Below are 20,714 nucleotides of genomic sequence, written 5' to 3' on the forward strand. Positions count from 1 at the left end.
ACAGGACATGCCGCAGCTTGCCAAGGGCACTTTGCACTGACGCCATCTGCGCTGATGATGGGCAGTGTAATTACCCCTGCAGCATCCACTCAGAAGGGAGCTGAAGGCACCCAGCAGCTCCTCCAGCTGGTCGTACCTGAACTGAACCATCTCAGACCATGTAGAAACAAGGGATAAACTGAAGCTGATGTTCGGAGAGCTCCAACATTAGCCAGTGTGGGGAAGCTAGGGCACCACGGAGAGCTGGTTCTTTGTCCACTGTATCTCTGTGACCTCGCTTCTGACCATGCCACATCTCGGAGTCTACAGTGGGGTTCAGAGTCGGAAGGAATATAACGGGTGTCTAGGGTAAGCCCCTACTTTTTTCTTTCAAGACATGTAAATCAGGAAACCCTTGTAAACCACCTAGGAACAAATTCAGAATCTGAAAACAGAGACCTGTACTCAGGTCAAAATATGAGTCAGCCACTGGTGGAATTATTAACCCATGGTCAACAGTGCCAGCACTTCACTGAGCTGTTCTGGTGAGGGGAAATTAGTTTCCTTACCTGGAATCAAAGAGGGTGCCATCCAGAAGCGTGCCATTGTAATGATACCTGAGGAAGTCCCCACTCTGACTTCTGCGCTCACAGTTCTCGGGGACTACCTTGTTCTCGATGGAAATACTGTCCTTGGGGTTATGGAGGTCCAACAATGCAACATCAAAGACGAGGGACGCCTGCCCAGGAATGTCTTTCCCTGGAGAGAAATGGAAGAACGACTCATTCCAGACACAGAATGTGGGAGGTGCTTTAGCCACTACTCATGCCCTCTCTGTGGGTATTCCTCATTCCTTAAAGCTTCCCAGCCGAGGAAAACCTGGGTTGTTGTCTAACAATGGGCTAGTGGGTATAGCACACCGCCAGACCGCACACTACACCACCACACGCATGCTTCAGATGCTCGCACTGCAATGAGAAGCTCTGAAGGCAGCATGCACTGCCGCGGAAACCCAAATCCATACCTCCTGGGGGTTCTGTCTGCACAACTGCATTGTAAACATTCAAATGTGCAAATTCCAAACCTGTGACTTTGCTGTGGAAAACACTATACATACAGTCTTGTTCTTTCAAACCAAGAGCCACTTTTTAGAAACATAAGTTCTTTATCCAAAACAAAACATAAATAAACACAAGTTAGATGACAAACAAAAAGTGATACACACGATCTAAAAATAGTTTTTACATCTTTTCTATCTCATTTCTGCACAGTACTGCTACTCCTGGGTGTTTCTAAGACAGGATGTGCTGGACACAGCCTACCCTCTGTATTCACGGGTTTCAAATCCATGGGTTGAGTCAACCTCAGAGCACAAATATTGAAGACAAAAGGCTATGCCTGTAAAACAAGACATGGTGGAACACAAGTGCAGTCCCAGCACTGGGGACTAGAGGATGATGAGAATGCAAGGTTACCCTCAGCTACATAATGAATTCGAGGCCAGCCGACTCTAAATTAGACCTTTCTCAGGAAATCAAAAAATTATATCTGTACTAAAAACATATACTTCTACTTTTTCCATTACTCACTAAACTATACCAAATGACAATTATTTATGTATGTAGTATAGCCATTGTATGTATAGCAGGTTCCCCCAGAACTGAAATATTCCCGCCAGGAGTGGGAAGACTCGGGAGGTAAACAAACCACATATTTTATGCTTTTGGATAAAGAGAACAAAAGGATGTTTCTTTGGCATCTTCTAGACACTACAGGACTGATGCATATATGAACTCAGACTGTGACAGTATGCACAAGACCTGTACAGGTTCTAACCAGATACAATCCCAGCCCTGATCAGAGGAAGGGAATACCAAGTCCACCCCTAACCAAGAAGCTATTTGTAATCAATACCTACAGAGAAAAGAAAAACCAGTTTTCTCAAATGAAGTCTCAGTGAAATTATCAACCATATTCCAGGGCAGGCCCTATGCCTGGAGTGATTGGCCAACACAAAATGGACTACATGCTTTTGTCCACTACTTGTTCTGTTTGGGGTTTGTTGGTTTGTTTGTTTGTTTGTTTGTGGGCTTTTTATCTCATTGGCTTTCTTTATTTTAGTTTGTTTTTTTCTTTTTTGAGAGAGAGAGAGCATGAAGTTGGGGGAGTAGGAAGGTGGTCAGGACATGAGAGAAGTTGGGAAAGGGAAAAGCTATGATCAAAATATATTGAATAAAAAAATGTTTTTCACCAATGATAGCTTATGCTGGAGAGAGTGTGAGAGGGGTAAGAACACTCCTCCATTGCTGGTGGGAATGCAAATTGTACAACCACTCTGGAAATCAGTATGGCGGTTTCTCAGAAAATTGGGAATCAACCTACCTCAGGACCCAGCAATAGCACTTTTAGGAATACCCAAAGGATACTCAATCATACTACAAGGACATTTGTTCAATTATGTTCATAGAAGCATTATTAGTAATAGCCAGAACCTGGCAACAACCTAGATGCCCCTCAACTGAGGAACAGATAAAGAAAATATGACACATTTACACATTAGAGTATTACTCAGCAGCAAAAAAAAAAAAAATGGCGTCTTAAATTTTGCATGCAAATGGATGGAACTAGAAAAATCCATCCTGAGTGAGGTAACCTAGACCCAGAAAGGTGAACATGGTATGTAGTCACTCATAAGTGGATACTAGCTGTAAAGCAAAGGATATTGGGCCTATAGTCATGACTCTACAGAAGCTAAGTAACAAGGTGAACCCTAAGAAAAACATATAAAGATCCACCTGGAAAGGGGAAATAGAGAAGATTGCCTGACAAAATTGGGAGCATGGGAGTAGGGGGAGAAGGGAGGGCAGAAGGGGAAGAGGAGGGGAGAAGGGGAGGGAGAGAACTTGAGGGAACAGGATAGTCGAGATGGAGGAAGGACAGAGGTGATTGCAAAGAAAGAGATATTTTGATTTAGGGAGCCATTACCGGGCTAGTAAGAAACCTGGCACTAGAGAAATTCCCAGGAATCCACTTACTGCTCTTGCAGAAGCCCCTGGCTCAATTCCCTGCAATGGTTTATCCCTCCAGCTCCGGGCGATCTGCAGCCCCTTCTGGCCTCTGAGGCGGTACACGCATGTGGTACACATACAGAGAAGTAGGAACACACACATACACATAAACAAAAAGTAAACATGCTAAAACGAACGAGCAGAGCTATGAGAAAGAGGACTTACCATCTCCCTCTTCGCCATAGGCCAGGAAAGGAGGGATGGTGATGATGCGCTTCTCCCCAACACACATGCCCAGCAGCCCTTTGTCCATCCCGGGAATCAGCCATCCAATTCCCACGTACGTGTCATAGGTTTTCATGCGATTGTGGCTGGAAGGGAGGGAGGGAGGGAGGGAGGGAAGGAAGGAGAAGGAAACAAGTTCTATATCATTTCTAATTCATGAGATTTTTGTTTCTCAAATCTCAGATAACCAAGAGTCCACACTCATCCCTAGTGACAGGCATAGGTCCCATATTTGCTCGCTGATATAAGGAAGAAGCAAAAAGCTCACATTTAGCCCAGAGTCAACAGTTGTCCCACTCATTGAACATTCTGTATTTCAGGAAGCCTCAGAGAGTTTCCTGGTTTTTATCCTAGCCTCAAAGGTCTCCGCAGTTTCATTGCCCCCTCCCCTACCTGTTTAAAGATGTATTTATGTATTATGCATGCAATGTTCTGCCTGCACATATCCCTGCAGGCCAGAAGAGGGCACCAGATCTCACCATGCGGTTGCTGGGAATTGAACTCAGGACCTCTGGAAGACCAGTTAATGCTCTTAACCTCTCAGCCATCTCTCCAACCCTCCTCTTCTTTCCATGGGCAAACTATATAAATGAGTCAAACACCCATGAGATTCCTGGGAAATGTGGCTCTTAAGTGGGAATCTTCAAATGTGTTTTAAATGAAATCAAGATTGTTTTTATATTTCTTCTAAGGTGTTCTATTTTGACTCTGGCACCACGGAGTATCAAACACTAACCAAAACTATATGGGGTAGGATTTGGTACTAGGTATGAGTGCCTCTGGCTGAGTGCTTTTTCTGGTTTCCAAATGAGCACAGAAAGGAGGCAGGGCAGAAGGAACCACACACTGCAACGAATCGTGGAACTTACCTGGAGTCAAACAGCGTCCCGTCCAAGAATGTTCCGTTGTAATGGTACCTCACAAAATCGGACACCTGGATAGTCCGAGGACAGCTGGGAGGCTTGAAATACGTCTGAATCTGAACCTGGTCTTCAGAATTCCAAATATCCATCAGGAGTACATCAAAATGAAGTACCGAGTTTGGAGGGATCACACCAGCTGGAAATTAAAGTGAGCTCACACTGAGAGTCTGCCCCCTTCTGGCGATACAGAGATCCCTCAGGAAGCCACTGTCGAATAGCTATTTTCTCCATGGTGAATCACTCCCTCCAGAAGGGAGAAAGCTGGTACAGTAGACTGAGGAAGTAACGAAAAGCTACAAGATTTCCTAGATTTCTCCATAAAGCTGTAAGGTGTAAACAGTGGCTACGGAGAGGACTGTGCCCTGAAGAGCACAGGGAGCTCTGGAGACGCAGCTTTTATGTGGGGTCACCCATGCAGGCTACAGTGGGCTTCTGACCGACCCAGCTGCTGCAGAGTCACTCACACTCCCTGAAGTGACCCCTCAGCCAGGCTTCTGTAAGTTATCTCTGTAAACTCACTCGTTCACCAGGCTGGATTTCAGTGGGATCTTTGGTCCGCTATCAATGGCCTAAGTGGGTTAAATAAACATTTCTTCACATTCCACAGGGAAAAGCCAATTGACCATTATGATTAATGTAACAGAAGTCCAAAGAATTCAAACCCATCGCTGAGGTACAATTTCAAAAGGTCCATTCTTTCTACATCCTTCCCCCAAATAAAATGAGAGAGAGAAAGACTCCTCTCATGAGGAACTCATTAGATCTCCCATGTTGGCACTTTCTTCTGCATCTAAGAAATAAAACTACAAGGGAAATGCTAGTTTGGCCTTTTTCTCCCCTCCCCTCCCGCCCCCCATTAAAGATCCCAAATTCTCCAGTCAGGCTGGCTTCAACACCTGCAAAAGTGTCTGTAAGTCGAGTGAAAACTTACACACTCCTTCACTTCCATAGGCAAGGTCTGGGGGAATCGTCACGAAGCGCCTCTCGTTCACGCACATCCCCACCAAAGCCTGGTCCATCCCTGCGATCAGCTGGCCTTTTCCCACAAAGACATTGAAGGTAGAGTCTCTGTCATAGCTAAAGATCCAGAAGGTAGGGGGAGAGAGATAAAAGCATAGTTATCCCCACAGAGAATGCAGCTTCATGAAGGTCACAGCCAAGGGAAAGACCTACCAAGAGTTCCTGGCCCAGGAAATGCCCTCGCTGGGCATTTGAGGAGTTGGTTTTATATGAATTTGAAGATTACCAACAAATTGAAGTAGAAATGATTGGCATACAAGCCTGACAACACGAGCTTGATCCCCTGAACCCACAGTGGAAGCAAAGAACCCAGTCCTAAAGCTTCCCTCTGATGCCCTAAGCACTGGAGGCGCGCGCAGCAGGGAGGGGATGCACACTAGAACATGCTGACGGGTCAGACAATAAATAACAGATCACGGCTAGGACGTACACCCTTGCTTTTTAACATTAAATTCAGCAACACTTTTACCTTCTAGGAGAGGATGGATACGTGCTTTGAGAGATAATAAAGTTCAAGACAAAGACTTTGTCTATACATATTTTATAAACTGGCAGAGACTCATAGTTTCAAACATTGAATTTAAAAAAATGACTGGACATCTGGGCTTCATAGCTCCTATGGAGTATGAGCTACAAGGGAGGCTGAGGGGAAAGGATCACAAATGCAAGGCCAGTTGGGCAGCCTGGTGAAACTAGCTCAAAATTTAAAGGAAAAGAGGTCTGCGGGTTTACTCAGTGGTGGAGTAGCTGCCTAGCACTGCAAAGCCCTGGGTTTCATCTCCAGTACTGCAGAACAAAGAAAAGGGCTATGGGAAATGAGGGCAAAATAGAGAAAAATAAGCAAAAGAAAACTTGCTGTGGATCTTGGTTTACAACAATTAACAGTGAAGATAACTCAAGGGTAGGAACCTGGCTGCATCTCACTCAGATGTACCATGAAATGGGCTGCGGCCATCTTTTGGCTTCCTACTCACTCACACAAGAACGACAGTCACAGTAAGTGAGGTGTAGGCCCAAGGAGATGGTTCAGCTGGCAAAAGTACCTGCTGCCAAGCCTGACACAACCTGGGTCCCCAGAATTGACATGGTAGATGGAAGGAAAGAACCAATTGCTACCAGACATCCTCTGACTTGTGTGTGTGTGTGCTAGGATAAGCAAGCACACATAGAGAGACACACACAAAGGCACACACACACATACACACACACACACACACTGTAGGAAATAGAGCTACAGTGGAAAATGATATCATTTTCCATTTACTCATATATAGATAATATGGTAAGATCCATTTCTTAAAAATCAAGAAAAAATAGAAAAAAAATTAATAAGTAACAGCATTTAATTCACGAGGCTGTGCCAAGCCTCCTTTTGAAACTCCTGCCTTTTGCTCACTTTCTCCTAATGAACGGTTTAGTCAAGCAGTGGAGACAGCTTCCTCAGACCTGCCCCCCTCACTCCCTCCTCCTAGTCTTACACCCCATTTTCACCGCCTTCCTTTCCTGAAGGTAAAGAACAGAAAGCAGGATTTCACGCAGAGACCACACTAAGGTCAAAGGAGTGCGTGAGGCTTCTACACGTGTCAGCCTTGTACCACCACGCTGGCACGCGTGTCACCGCCTGGAATGCCAGCTCTTGGCTTTTGCTTGAGCCTGGCCATAATCACTGAACCACCTTCAGGGCCGTCTTCAATGTCATGCTAAGGAATCCAAAAGCAAAGCTTCCAAGACTCCCTAGGCAGAGCATATGTGGGAGCAGCGAGAATGCAAAGGCAGGGAGTGGCTGTAGACATGCATTGCTCCTCTGTAGAACGGGAAGAGTTCCCGAGCTTAATGCAATTTTTAAGTGCACACATTCTGTTTTAATTCTAGTTCATTCTCTAAGAAGTTTACGCATCTAGCATTGAATCCTATTTAAAAGTCCGTTAGACTAAAATAAAACATTCAAAGAATCGTTTTGGTGAGAGAAGAATATTGTAGGCACAGCGAGCAGGTCACAAATCATTCCACTGAAAACTACACTGTGTATAAAGGAACTGCAAACTAAACCAAGAGTGGTTCGGGGCTTGGTTTTATTTACAAGTCTTTATTTGGTTTTAAAAGCTTAATTTACTTTGTGAGTGTGAGTTCTTTGCCCGCATGTATGTCTGTGCACCACATGACTGGTCCTACCTCAGATCCCCTAGAACTGGAGTTGTGGATAGCTGTAAGCCACCACAGGGGTCCTGGGATTCAAACCTGGGGCCTTCCAAAGAGCAGCCAATGTTCTTAACCCAGAGCCTTCTCTCCTGAGAACTTCATACATGAGCACTATATCTATTTCTTTCCCGCCCCTTCCCTTCCTCTCACACCCCTCCTGTCCCCTGCTTCCCTTATTTAATTATCATTGTCCTATGTATATACATATTGAAGGAAGGCTGGGGACTGAACCGGATGAGGAAATCAGGTGTGGGACCCTTTAAGAGGGCCTGCTTCTTGCTCCAGAGAAGGAAGTCCACTCAAGTGAGGACTCAAGCCACTCAGGGAGGAGAGGGGGTGCAGAAGGGAGAACACTAAGAAACTTATAAAAAGGGCGACCCAGAATCCCTGAGTGACCGCTCACCTATGGGACCCCTTTAGCCCCCTTGGTGTGAGTTTTTGGTTCTAATAAAGTTGGTACTTTGTCCTTTCTCTCTCTGTGTGCTCACAATTCGTTCTCTGCACCTGCAGTGCCGAGCTCTCTACCTACCACGCTTACGATCCGGGCTCAAGCCAAGTTATCCACATCAGCAGCCTTCTAACTCCCAAGTGTTATTTTCCAGGCATCTGCCAAGTGGTTTCTCCTTTTCGTGATTCAGTCTTCTACCTTTCCCAGAATTCCAATGCTCTGGCTGTCCCAAGGAAGAGAGCCTGCAGATTGCCTAGATGACCAGATAACTGTGCCTCACCCCAATACTCGTGTGTGTGTGTGTACATATATATAATATATATGCGTAATATATGTGCATATATATGGGTAATATATATGCATATATATGCGTGTTTATACGTCTAGCATTTCTTATACAAATGTTTCTTATATAAACATAGGTATCCAATCCGAAGGCTGATCACTTGGGATTGGACATCTATGCAGGAGTTCACCCATGGAAGAAACTGATTCTCTTAGCAGACAATGACCACTTAGAGCTCTTCATCTAGGGGTGAAACCATGTGGGATTTTCCCCATCCACACTGGCATGTCAGCTAATAGTGGCATTATAGATTTGTTCAGGCAACCATACCGTAGTTACTTCATGGGTGTGTTCTCCCTGTCATACCTAAGGGTCATTATTTAATGGCCTCTGACTCTTACAATCCTTCTTCATGCCTTCCCCTGAGCTTTGGAGGGAGGGGGGCTACACTGCAGATGTATCTGTTAGGGTACCCCAGTCACTCATTCTCTGCACTTTGGTCAGCTGTGATTTCTCTAACAGCCTCCATCTGTTGTAGAAAGAAGCTTCTTGGATGAGGCACGAGCGCTACCGTTATCTGCGGCTGTAAGGATAACCATTTAAAATGCAGCTAGATAATGGCGGTAGCAGGCTCTTCTCTCAGGTCTATGACCTCTCCAGTCATGATGTAGCTGACTAGGTTTACAGTACCAAGCATGAATCCCTCCTGCTAACAGGCCATAAGTCCAACCAGACGACTGTTTGTTGGTAATGCCCAAGATAAAAATGTCACTATTGCACTGCTGGAGATAGCTTGCCAGGCTGGCGAGTACTGTTGTAGCCTTTACAGCTGGCCAGAACTACCGACTGCATTCCTCCCTTGAGAGCTTGCACAGTGTCTCCTACTAGGTCAGTTCCAGCTCTATTCCTCCATGCCCTGTGTCTGAAGTATGTGCTATGTGCATCTTCAGCAATAGGGTCTTGCAAATAGGTCCTTCAAATTCTGGAAGGATATCAAGGAAAATGGCAATAAGCCATATTGTTTTTTAGGAATCTCTTGCATTGCTCTGACCTACATCTTGTTGGAGGTTTCCCATCCTGGCACTGGGATTTGTGTTCTAAGCATGTCTCTTGAGGGTAGCATGCACACACATACATACATACACATATGCTAACATACATATATTTTTAACTAAACTTATATAGTAACATGTTGCCCTTTTTCAAACACCTTTAGTATTATTTATCCCTGCTTCTTCACTCTCCCCCTGCACCCACAGTTAAATTCCCTGAGCACATTTTTTCCCATTGCTGCTTTATAGCCCTCCTTTCTAGATGCCTTTTCCTCCTTCTCCATCCTGCCACAGTCCCTTTCTTGTGGGTTCTTCAGATACTTCAGATTGCATACGCGAATCTAAAGCTAGTGTCTATGAAGAAGAGAGAGCGTGTGGTGCTTCTCTTCCCACATCTGGCTGGCCTCACTCAGCACACCTTACTGCACATCTCCAAAAGTAACTACTATTTACAGAGCATTTCTCTTATGCTAGGTCCAGCAGCAAAGCAAGCTCTTCACAAAGAACGTCAACCCTTCGAATCCTTGAATCCTCATAATCTTTACACCATACAGGTAGGGACTCAGACATTCAGTCTCCCTGAGGGTTAAATTTTTTTCCAAGCTCAACATTTAGCCAAGTGGGAAAAAAAACAAAGACATAAGAATCCAGGACGGTCAAACTCTCAGCTCCTGGCTGGCACAGGTCTCTGGAGGCTCCACGGCCTCACAGTACTGTTAATTCCTCTGATGATCAGCCTGGCAGTATTAATTCCATCCTTTGATGGTCACATAGCACTGTGAGCAATGATGCGAAAATGTATCACACACACACCCAGACACATAAGGCTCTAACCATGCAAAACCAATGCTATCTATTGCTTAAAAGGCTGGCCATCTGGAAAAACTGAAGCTGGTCTAGATTTATGCTGATCAGTGCAACTGGCACAAACTCATGTGACGCCTCAAGCCCAGAACTGGTCATGAAAATCATTTCTGCAATGTGAGGATAAGTGCTTACGCAGCCTGTCCCACCGGCCGGCTCGTTCACACCTTTTATAGATGTCCCAATCGGGGAGCGACAGGAAACAGATGGCTCACCCAACCAGGCAGCTCCAGGGGGACTTAATGAAGGTGCTGTGCACAGCTGACATTGTCATCAGCGGTGGAAGACCGGGCGCTCTCTCTGTGCTCATAAATAAAAGAACGGTGCCTGCTTTCCCAGGTCTAGTCAACAAAGTCCTGGAAAAACTGGTGAGAGCAACTCATCAAGAAAGTGAGTAGGGCTGGAGAGATGGCTCAGAGGGTAAGAGCACTGCCTGCTCTTCCAAAGGTCCTGAGTTCAATTCCCAGCAACCACATGGTGGCTCACAACCATCTGTAATGAGGTCTGGTGCCCTCTTCTGGCCTGCAGGCATACACACAGACAGAATATTGTATACATAATAAATAAATAAAATTAAAAAAAAAAGAAAGTGAAGTAGATGGCATGTAAACTGGAAAAGGAAGGTAAGGATTACTGTGCTCACACATAAAACTGTCCGTAGAAAACTCTAGAGAGCTCTCTCTCTCAGTCTTCCCCTCTTCCCCTACCCTCCTCTGAACTATTAACTGACTTCTGCAACTGGGCACAATACAGAAGTCAATAAGCAAAAATGAGTTGTGACCATACCACCAGTAAATAATCACAAGTCAATAAAAAATTCTATCTACAATAGCAAAAGAATAAAATAAAACAAACAAGGGCCCAAAAAAACTATGCACTGGAAAACGGAAAAATACTGCTGAAAGAAATTAAAGAGTACTAGCAAGGTGGTTTATCCCGTAAGGACACTTCTCGCCAAGCCTGAGAACCTGAGTTTGATCCTCAGAATCCACGTGGTATAAGGAGAAAACCAATTCCTGCAGACTGTCCTCTGACCTTCAGACATGCCTGTGTGCTCTGGACACTCACGCACACGCATGCACATAATAAATGTTACAACTTTTGAGCAAAAACAAATTAAAGAGAACAAAAATAAAGACACTCTACCCTGTGTTCGTGGATTAAGAGACATGATCTCATTAAAAAGCATATGCACCATCGAAGAGACCTAGAGAGCCAGGGCAATTCCTATCACATTCCCAGCAGTAGAAAAATATCCTAAAATTCATCTGGAAATGTCTAAAGACTCAAATTAGCCACAATAACCCTAGAAAGAAGAGCAAATACAGTATCCCCTAGTTCCTGACCTTTAACTGTAGAAGACTGCAGTCACGAAAGCAGTGCACCTCAGACTTAAATTACAGAAAGCAACGAAACTGAACAGAGAGCCCAGAAATGAACCGTTTCACACATGATCAAGGGGTCGTTGATAAGACCACGTGGTGATGAAATGCGAGGGCTCCAACAAATGGTGCCAGAAAATCTATCTGGATGTCTACATGCAAAAGAACAAAGTTGGGGCTTTGCCTTATGCCATCAAAGGCAAAGCATGTTAAAGACAAAAACTTGAGATCCAAAGCTACAAAAATCCTAGAAGAAAGCAGGCATGATAGTTCATAGGCATCACAGCAGCAATGGAGAGGTCGAGGCCAGCCTTCATTCTTAAACTCCATCTCCAAAAGCACAGGGGAAAGCCTCCTAGCATTAGATTTTACATCGGCGTCTTGAACAGCAGCAAAAGCACTGGGTGCTGAAGCAACAGCAGACAAGTAGGATTGTGTCGAGCTTAAACAATCCTCACAGCTCAGGAAATAATCAGTAGATTGGGAGGACCTACGGAACAGCAGTGGGTACACACGAACCACCGTGAGGGCTGAATCTGAAACATTGCCCACAGGCTCACAGTGTTTGGACGCTCAGTCCCCAGCCAGTAATGCTACCCGAGAAAGTTAGAGAACCTCTGGGAGATGAGGCACAACAAGTAGACTTAGGCCACTGGAGGTGGCCCTTTGAAGGTCACAGCCTCCTGCGGTTCTGGCCTGTGTTCTCTACCTCCTGCTGGCTGAGATGCAAACAGCAGCATCACAAGCTCCAGCTGTCATAGACCAAGCTGCTCCACACCATGCCTTTCCCGCCATGATGGACCAAACCCTCCAGACTACATGGCAAAGTAATCCTTAAGCTGCTTCTGCCAGGTATTCTGTCACAGTGACAAGAATAATAACTAAGACACCACATATGGGAGTCAGACCTAGAAAATCTAAAGTCTTACAACTCAACAACAACAAATGGACCCAACCGGAAAACAAAAAAACTAAGAAAAACATTTGAATAGACATTTCTTCGAAAAAGAAGAAACACAGATGACCAACAAGCATGTGAAAAGATGTTCAATATTACCAAGCACCAAGGAACTACAAATTGAAACCATAATGTGTTTTCAGAGCACTTACCACCTGCATGCCCTCCTCCGGCGAGTGCAGGTGGTCAGTATACTCCCAAGCTGACAACTCGGGTCTCAAGGGGTAAGTGTCACCCAGTGGACAACCACTGACCTTATTTTCCTAAACTATCAGACTCTGAACAAATAAAAGCATGTTTCGAAACCTGTGCCTTCCATATGGTAGCCACTAGCCACAGGCAGCTACGGAGCACTCAGAACAGGGATGTGCCACCAACCAGGACCTAACCCCACAGCCCAACACAGGTCTCAAGCAGCTTGGGTTCCAGGTTCTGCTGTGATCTACACAGATAGACCCACCCTAGAATGTAAAGACTGTCTCCACTACCCTAGAGAGATCAAGACCCACTGGCCCTTCTCAGTGGCCTAGGTTTGGGGCAGGAGGAAAATTCCATGCACAGCACTGGAAGCCAAACCAGAGTCATAAGCCATTCCCTGCCAAGGGGCTGAACACAGTCAGGGCTTGAAGCCACTGTAGCCCAATCTCTGCTTTCCCAGCAGGCTCCAAAGCAGGAACTTACCTAGGGACTGGGGCAGATACCATCTGGAAGCCTGGCCAAAGGACTTCAAATGCTACCTTCATCGGCAACCTCTCCTGCCTCTTGGACTATGCTGGTACCACTATCTTCTTCCCCTAAACTCTAGCTTTGTCTTCTCTGCAGCTTTCCTTAAAAACTGCCACATCCACTCCCTCCACTGCTGTCTCCCTCCTCAGTCCTGAATCCTAGGTTGACCTCAGCAGGCTCTGCAGCCGACAAACCAGGCTTGAATCCCAGATCTGACTTCAAGTCAGTCAGTGCACTTCTCCAGGCCTCCCTAGTTTCCTCATCTATAAACAGAATTTAGGGGCCTGGAGATATGGTTTACCATTAAGGATGCTTGCTGCTCTCCTAGGAGACCAGGGTTGGGCTCCCAGCACCCACATTGGGCAGCTCACAGCTACCTATAATTCCTGTCCCACAAGATCCAGCACCCACTTCTAGCCTCTGTGAGCACCCACACATACACACCCATGCAGACAGACACACAGAGATACATATTTTAAACAATAAATTTAATAATTAAAAACAATGATAGTAATTGTTACCCCAGGTCAGGCAGGGAGGCCACTAAAAAACACAGAAAATAACCGGCACAGATGACCACGTGGGGAAACTCAAACCTTGTGCACTGTGGGTGGGAAGGTAAAATGGTGCAACTACTACAAAAAAAGGAATTCCACGGGAAAAGGAATTCCATCAAAAATTTAACTCAGAAGTAAAAGAAGACCCAGGAATCCTATTTATCCAACGGAATTAAAAACAGAGACTTGCAGAGAATGTTTGCGCAAACATCCTCTCTACAACATGACCCACAACAGCCAAAAAAATGCAAGCAAACTAAACGTCCAACAGTTGGAAAATGGGGGGAAAAGAAAACAAAGTGAAGGAAATAAATGAAGAAAGCCCTATGATATGCTGTGTATCGCTAATGTATCTTGAGGGTGATTCGTTAAGTGAAATAAACGAGTCAAGAAAGATTAAATACTGCAGGTATGGTTCCACAAAGTACACGAGCCAGATATGAGCACAGTGACTTTATAATCCCAGTGTCTGATCAGCTAAGGCAGGGAGACACCATGTTTGAAGCCAGCCTGGGCTGTATAGGGAACCCCAGAGCTGCTTGAGCTATGGTGTGAAACTCTGTCTCAAAAATAAAACAAAAAAAAAAAAATTAAAGTCATAGAAACAAAAGTAAAATGTGGTTACCAGGAAAGGGAGGCACAGTGAAAATGGGGAGGGATTGTCAGTGCTTCTAAAGTTAAGAGTTTTTAAGAAAAAAAAATAATAATAATCAGTCCTAGAGAGCCACTACATATCAACATGCATGCAATTCACACTGCTACTCTACACTTTTACACGGTTACAATGGTCAACTTTATTGACTTATTAGCAAGGGGCTATGTGCACGGGTATGGACGGATGCAGAGCTGCACGGTGGACAGGGCAGCAGCCCAAGGCTGAGAAGGCAGTGCTTTTATTTTATTATATTGTGCCAGGGGGGACCCAGGGAGGTTTCATAGCCAAGTGATACATAACTAGGGCTCAGACCTTTGGTTTAGAGACACAAACTTTGGTAACCCTACAGGTAGGGCCTAAAGATTACCACCTCACTTCTTCTGAGGGCCCCTCCTTCTGTCTTATGGCTGAAACCAACTAAAGCTAGAGGGCAGGTGGGTCATAAATGTACAGGCCGAACAGCGGAGCCTTGCAGAACCAATCACCAGTGAAGCTGCTGAGAAATGGGCCTAGAAAGGCCAGGAAAACAGCACATCTAACACCCTGCCTTCCTCTCCAGTGGCTTCCTGGTCCTGCTCATTCACTGACAGTTGCTGTCCTGGCCCTGGACACTTCTACCTGCCTCCAGAGGGTAACAGGATCTGTAGTACCTCCCAGTGACAGTCTACAAGATATCTAGTTAGGACAAGATCTGTGCAAGCCCAAGTCAAACCAAACCCCAGCATGGAGAGTAAGGAAGCTTTGCCTCCAGCTGAGGGGCTACTTGCAATCCTGAGCTGCAGGAGGAGAGGGGTCAGTTTCTTCTAAGAGTATAGCCCCTGGTATAGCTACCATCCCCACTGGAAGAGCACATATCCAAGAACCTGTGGTCATCACAAATTTGTCTTGATGGAGAAAAAGAAAAAAGACACAAAGCTGTGAGGGGAGAGGAGAGGGGCAGATCTGGGAAGGGTTGTGAGGATGAATATGATCAAAAATTGTTCTATAGTTTTAAAAACACTGTTAAGTATTTTTAGGCAAGATTTAGATTTCTGTCCTTTGTAAGACCCAGAATTTTGACACTTAGAAAAGAGAAGCATATGAAGATGCTGAGTTATACTTCACAAGACATCATACATAAAAATAATTTTAGGTGCTATAGGTAAAGTTTCATGGAACTCTTTCCCATTTATACAAAAAAAAAATCAAATGGTTCTAGAAAGTTATCTCTGGCTCCAGGAGATTTGAGGTGTTTTCTATGAATGACCGATACTGCAAATGAAGTTATCATTTAAGAAAGTTGGGGGGGGGGGGAATCTAGCTAGGGTTGGGGATGTAATTCAGCAGTTGAGTACTTGTGCAGCACACACAAAGCCCTGGTCTCCATCCCTTGACGGCTCACTTCTGTATCCTAGCACTCAGGCAGGGGAAGCCGAGGATCAGAAGTCAAGGTCAGCAAGTTCGAGACCCTGTCTCAAAAAAGAAAATCGGAAAAACAACAAAAACCGGTGGCTCCAGCCATGACACTATGGCTGGAGATAAGTAAAATCCATCATACTCAACTCAGGAAGCTGTCTACACAGAAGCACACATTACTTCGCAACATATCACTTACATAAATAAGGACTTGGTGGCTCTATTCTTATAGCGTAAATAACAGGCTGTGCCTCTGAATATAGGCTTCCTACAGCAAGAAAGAACAGATGAAGGAACAAATGGCAAGCTGGGTGGGCTGGTGCGTGCCTGTAATCCAAGCACTGCAAACACTGAGGTGGGCAGATTGAAGCCAGACTGGACCATAAGCAAGACCCTACCTCCAAAAAAAAAAAAAAAAAAAAAAAAAAAAAAAGTCAATAAAAAAAAGGAGAGAGGAAGGAGAGATGGCTCCATGGTTAAGAGGTCATACTGCTGTTGCAGAGGACCCATGGGTGGCTCACAACTAGTTCCAGGGGATCTGATACCTGGCCTCTCCCGGTACTTACAAGTTCATGCCCATACCCAAGCAAATACGTGTCATCTAAAATGAAACAAATAAATCTTCTTTAAGAAAAAAAAAAAAGAACAAATAGTAAAATGAATCCATAAAGCCTCCTATGCCTTCCCCTCCAAAAAAATTAAAGGAACAGTAAAAATGGACAAAATAGGCCAGGAAAGGCAATAAAACTTTGGAAAATTGAAAGCAAATAGAAGAACTGAGTGGATATAAATGAAAAGACACAGACCTAAGAGTGTGTAACACAAGATATGGCCAAAGGTCCATCCGGGGGGTCTTCTAGATCCTGGAAAGGCTAGCACAGGGCAGTAGGAAGAGAAGGCTAGTGCAAGGCAGTCTACAGTGCAACAAGGGACCACACCTGCCCAGGAGTCCCTTCTCAATTCTTAGCAGCTGGGCAATTAGAATTTTCACTTCTAAAAATTGTTGTAGGAGGAGGCCACTAGTTTCTTCCCAGCCGCTTAGCCCCGAAATAATCACACAGAAACGTATTAATTAAATCACTGCTTGTCCCATTAGCTCTAACTTCTTATTGGCTAACTCTTAAATCTTAATTTAACCCATTTCTAGTAATCTGTGTATCACCACATGGCTATGGCTTACTGGCAAGATTCCAACCTGCGCCTGTCTTTGGCAGGGCTACATGGCTTCTCTCTGACTCCGCCCTTCTTTCTCCCAGCATTGAGTTTAGTTTTCCCTGTCTACCTCTATTCTTTTGCCCTATCAGGCCAAGCCAGTTTTCTTTATTAATTAACCAATCATATTCACAGCACACAAAGGGGAATCCCACATCATAAAATTTCCTAATAATTCCTGCATATTTGTGACTACTTGTTGTACTTGGAATTGAATCCATGGGCTCACATACTTTTAATTTTTTTAAGGGTGTGAATGTTTTGCCATTATGTATAGGTGTGTACCACCTGTATGTCTGGTGCCTATGAATGCCAGAAGAGGACATCAGATCCCCTGGAACTGGGATTACAAAGGGTTGTGAGGCACCATGTGGGTTCCAGAAAAAGAACCCCAGTCCTCTGGAAGAGCATCAGTGCTCTTAACCATTGAGCCATTTCTTCAGCCCCACAGCCTCACACTTTTGCCACTGAGCTATACCCGCAGCCCTACATTATTTTCCGTATTCGTTTTTTGATGGGGTTGGAAAGAAGAAGGCTCAATCATTAAGAAAATTTGCTATGCTTGCAGAGCAGAGGACTCGGGTTTGGTTCCCACCACCCACATGATGGCTCACAACTACCTTGTAACTCTAGATCCAAGGAACCCAACATCCTCTGCTGACCTCCATAGGCTCCAACATGGTGTATAAACAAACATTCAGGCACATGCACATAAAAATCAAAAATAAATATATTTTAAAACTAAAATTAAATGGTACATGCTTATACTATTCTTCGCTGAAATTGCTCTTATCTCAGATCCAGAGACAAAAAAAAAAAAACATTTCAGAGGAAGCAGATAATTTTTCCCTTAGTTCTGTTACACACATCAGCTAGGAGGAAAAAAGTCAGCTTGCTTTAAGTTCTAATTTAAGATTCCACTTGGACAATTTAAAACTGAAGATAATGTTTTCAAACACTACAAAGACTACCAGGGCTAGTATGGCGGCCACAGCTGCTCCAATGGCTGAGGCAGATCTTCTGAACCCATGAATCTGAGCCAATCCTGGGCAAAACTAGGAGAGCCTGTCTCAAAAATAAACAGTTCAAGCATGGTGGCAAACACTCCAAAACCCCGTACTGAAGAGACTGAGGCAGGAAGACATCAAGCTTGAGCCCATCTGGGTGACACAGGTGCCTCCCTATCTCAAAACAACACACACACAAAGAATACCCAAGACTGGCATGTGGAAAAAGGAGCCCTGGGTATAGAAGCCACCTGGGGGCACCCCCAAGGTAGTTCAATTTCCCCCATGCCAACTCAAGATGGCTGGCTGCCTCACCTAGGATCTGCTTCACAGGACAACTGTGGTCCTGACATCTCAGCCCTTGGTGAAGGGTACTAAAACTCTCCTCCTTGCAAGGTGACTGGCTTCCTTCCCTGGTGATATTCCTCCACTAAGGAAGGATCCAGCTGACGACTCAAAAAGGACAGGCGAGGTCTGACTTTCCTATCTCCCACTGCCACACACTCCCAAAGGTGGCTGGGCTTCCCAGATGCTAAGATTATTTCTCTCAAAGCAGCCACGTCTACCAGCAGCTGATGGGAGCTGGCAGGATAAAAGCACCAGTAAATGATCTGGCAAGCTACCTGTCTGCTGCCCAGATGGAAAAGTGAAAGGAGGTTGTGACGAAGGAAGAGAAGGGCGAAAAGAGAGAGTGAGCAGGCGGGGGCTGGGATGATCTCCAGCACATTAAACTATTAAAAGAAAATATTTCAAAGCAAAGTCAAGCTGTCATGTTCCTATTACAGAGTATCGCTCTTGGCAACTGCACAGATTAAAATGTTAGGTTCCTATAGGTAATTCTTAACAAGGGCACAGTCAGAAAAACACACCCAAATCAAACTATTCTTATGAATGTATAGTATGGATAGTAACTTGCAATGCCCCACAGGGAGAATCAAAAGTTCCCAGGGTGCCTTGTCGACCTGCCAATAGCCTCCAGGGACCCTAAGTCAGAAGGAATCTTGGGGCACACACGTCACCAGCAGCACTCTAGATCCCTGCTCTTGCCACAGTACGTTCACACGCTAAATACTGCCAGCCTGTGAGTATGCCCGCATTAGCTACATACATCTCTCTCTCCCGGCCCATCCCAACACTACCCCGACACTACCCTGATACCACCCAGCCCAGGGGCTCTTCTCTAACAGCCAGGTCTACTAAAGGGATGAGCCTGGGTCCCAACTTCAACAGACTGGTAACTAAATGCCTATACAGCACACAGCTCACCCAGACGGAACCAGCCAAATTCTCTCCCAGAGTCTGGTTAGTCAAGTGTATAGTGTGGAAAGCTGGCTCTCCTCTGAGGAAACCTCCTATGCAGCCCCTTGGGGATCTGGAGAAAGTTATCTCAAATCACAATTCTGGAAGTTCTCACAGCACCAAAGATTCTTCCAGCAATTCCTTCTGCTCTCTGCTCTAGTCAGCTGGAAGAGGTTTGAGTACTTTTCTCAACCATAACAAGGGCATGGCTTTTGTCTGCTTTCATTCTGTTATATTCCAACATTGTTACAATCCATTCGTTGTTATATCCCAACATTGAAAACTTAATTGAATAATTATGCTAAATAAATCTGCAACAAGGCTAAGAACTAGGGTTCTCTCCTCATACTCTTTCCACTGAAGACCTTCTGGATACTCTACACAAAGACCTCTACTAGTTGTCAGGGCTTCATGGAACGGCTCCTCCACACCTGACCAGCTCTGGGTCTTCTGCCTCCTTCCAACTATCATTGATTTTTATTTTCTTTCTTCTTCTCTTTTCTTTTCTTTTTCTGTTCCTTGGACATGCACTGTGCATGCCCAGGTATTGCACGCACCCCTTTCTCTTCTAAAGACATTCCCTACAAGAAAGAAATAAAATCCCAACAATGCCTATCTCAAGCATCAGGTCTTCCCCCAAAGTCTTCCCCAGCAGACAGAAATCTCCTTCTCATTGAAACCAGCAGAGGCACGGATGTCTGCCACTCACAAGGCACTCTGACATACATGAGGCATAGAGAGTCTGCCACGGAGTCCAGAAATCAGTTATCAGGATGCCCAATGTCATCACGCCTTTCTGAGCCTAATGCTTCATCCCCCACCTCAAAACCTCCCACTGTTCTGTCTCTACCGCTCTTACCAGCGTCTATTTTGCTGTGTAACTTAGAGTATGTGCCCCTTCCACTACAAATGTGAGCTTCACCAGGCTGGGATTCTGTTTTATCCACTGCTACATCTCCAGCCCCTGAAAGAGTAGGCTCTCAATAAGTATTTCTTTAATGAACCAATGTATGGGTGAATGAATAACAATGTGCCAAAATGAGATCCATCAAATCTACGGTTCTCTTACAGCAAAGGTTCTCAAAGTCCGATCTTCAAGACAGCTAGATCAGTAGGGAACTTGTCACAAATGCAAATTCTTCTTGGACCCAAACCCCAGAGCTAGCAAATCAGAAACTGTAATGACCTCTCCTGGTGATTCTGATGTATTTAGCTTGAAAGTTAGAGCAGCTAGCTTGACCTACCCACTGAAGACTCGGTGGGCACATGGTACCATCAGTCAAGCACCTTGTAGGTTTCCAGATAGCCCCGAATGCTGTGAATGAACCAGTGAGGCACTTTTTGCCAGGACAATGGAAATAGAAGCATATTCAACTTTGGCCCCCAAAGGAAATGAGAGAGGCCCAGACATGTTGTTCCCCCATACTCTCATGCCTAGGAATGCAATGGAAATCCTGAG

General features: G+C 44.9%; 1 protein-coding gene across 1 annotated transcript in view; it reads right to left on the minus strand.

The window, feature by feature from the left end:
- Nucleotides 1-20,714, minus strand: part of Fkbp9 (FKBP prolyl isomerase 9) — a 48,690-nt gene that overhangs the window by 24,033 nt on the left and 3,943 nt on the right. Inside the window, exons 2-5 of the mRNA XM_050132700.1 lie at nucleotides 5,127-5,272; nucleotides 4,142-4,331; nucleotides 3,213-3,358; nucleotides 549-738 (exon numbers count right to left, since the gene is read on the minus strand). Of these exons, the coding sequence (XP_049988657.1) occupies nucleotides 549-738; nucleotides 3,213-3,358; nucleotides 4,142-4,331; nucleotides 5,127-5,272 (672 nt within the window). The remainder of the gene's footprint in view (nucleotides 1-548; nucleotides 739-3,212; nucleotides 3,359-4,141; nucleotides 4,332-5,126; nucleotides 5,273-20,714) is intronic.

The sequence above is a fragment of the Alexandromys fortis genome, unplaced genomic scaffold, assembly GCF_014885135.2.
Source record: "Alexandromys fortis isolate MF-2015 unplaced genomic scaffold, M_Fortis_MF-2015_v1.1 scaffold_446, whole genome shotgun sequence".
NCBI lineage: Eukaryota > Metazoa > Chordata > Mammalia > Rodentia > Cricetidae > Alexandromys > Alexandromys fortis.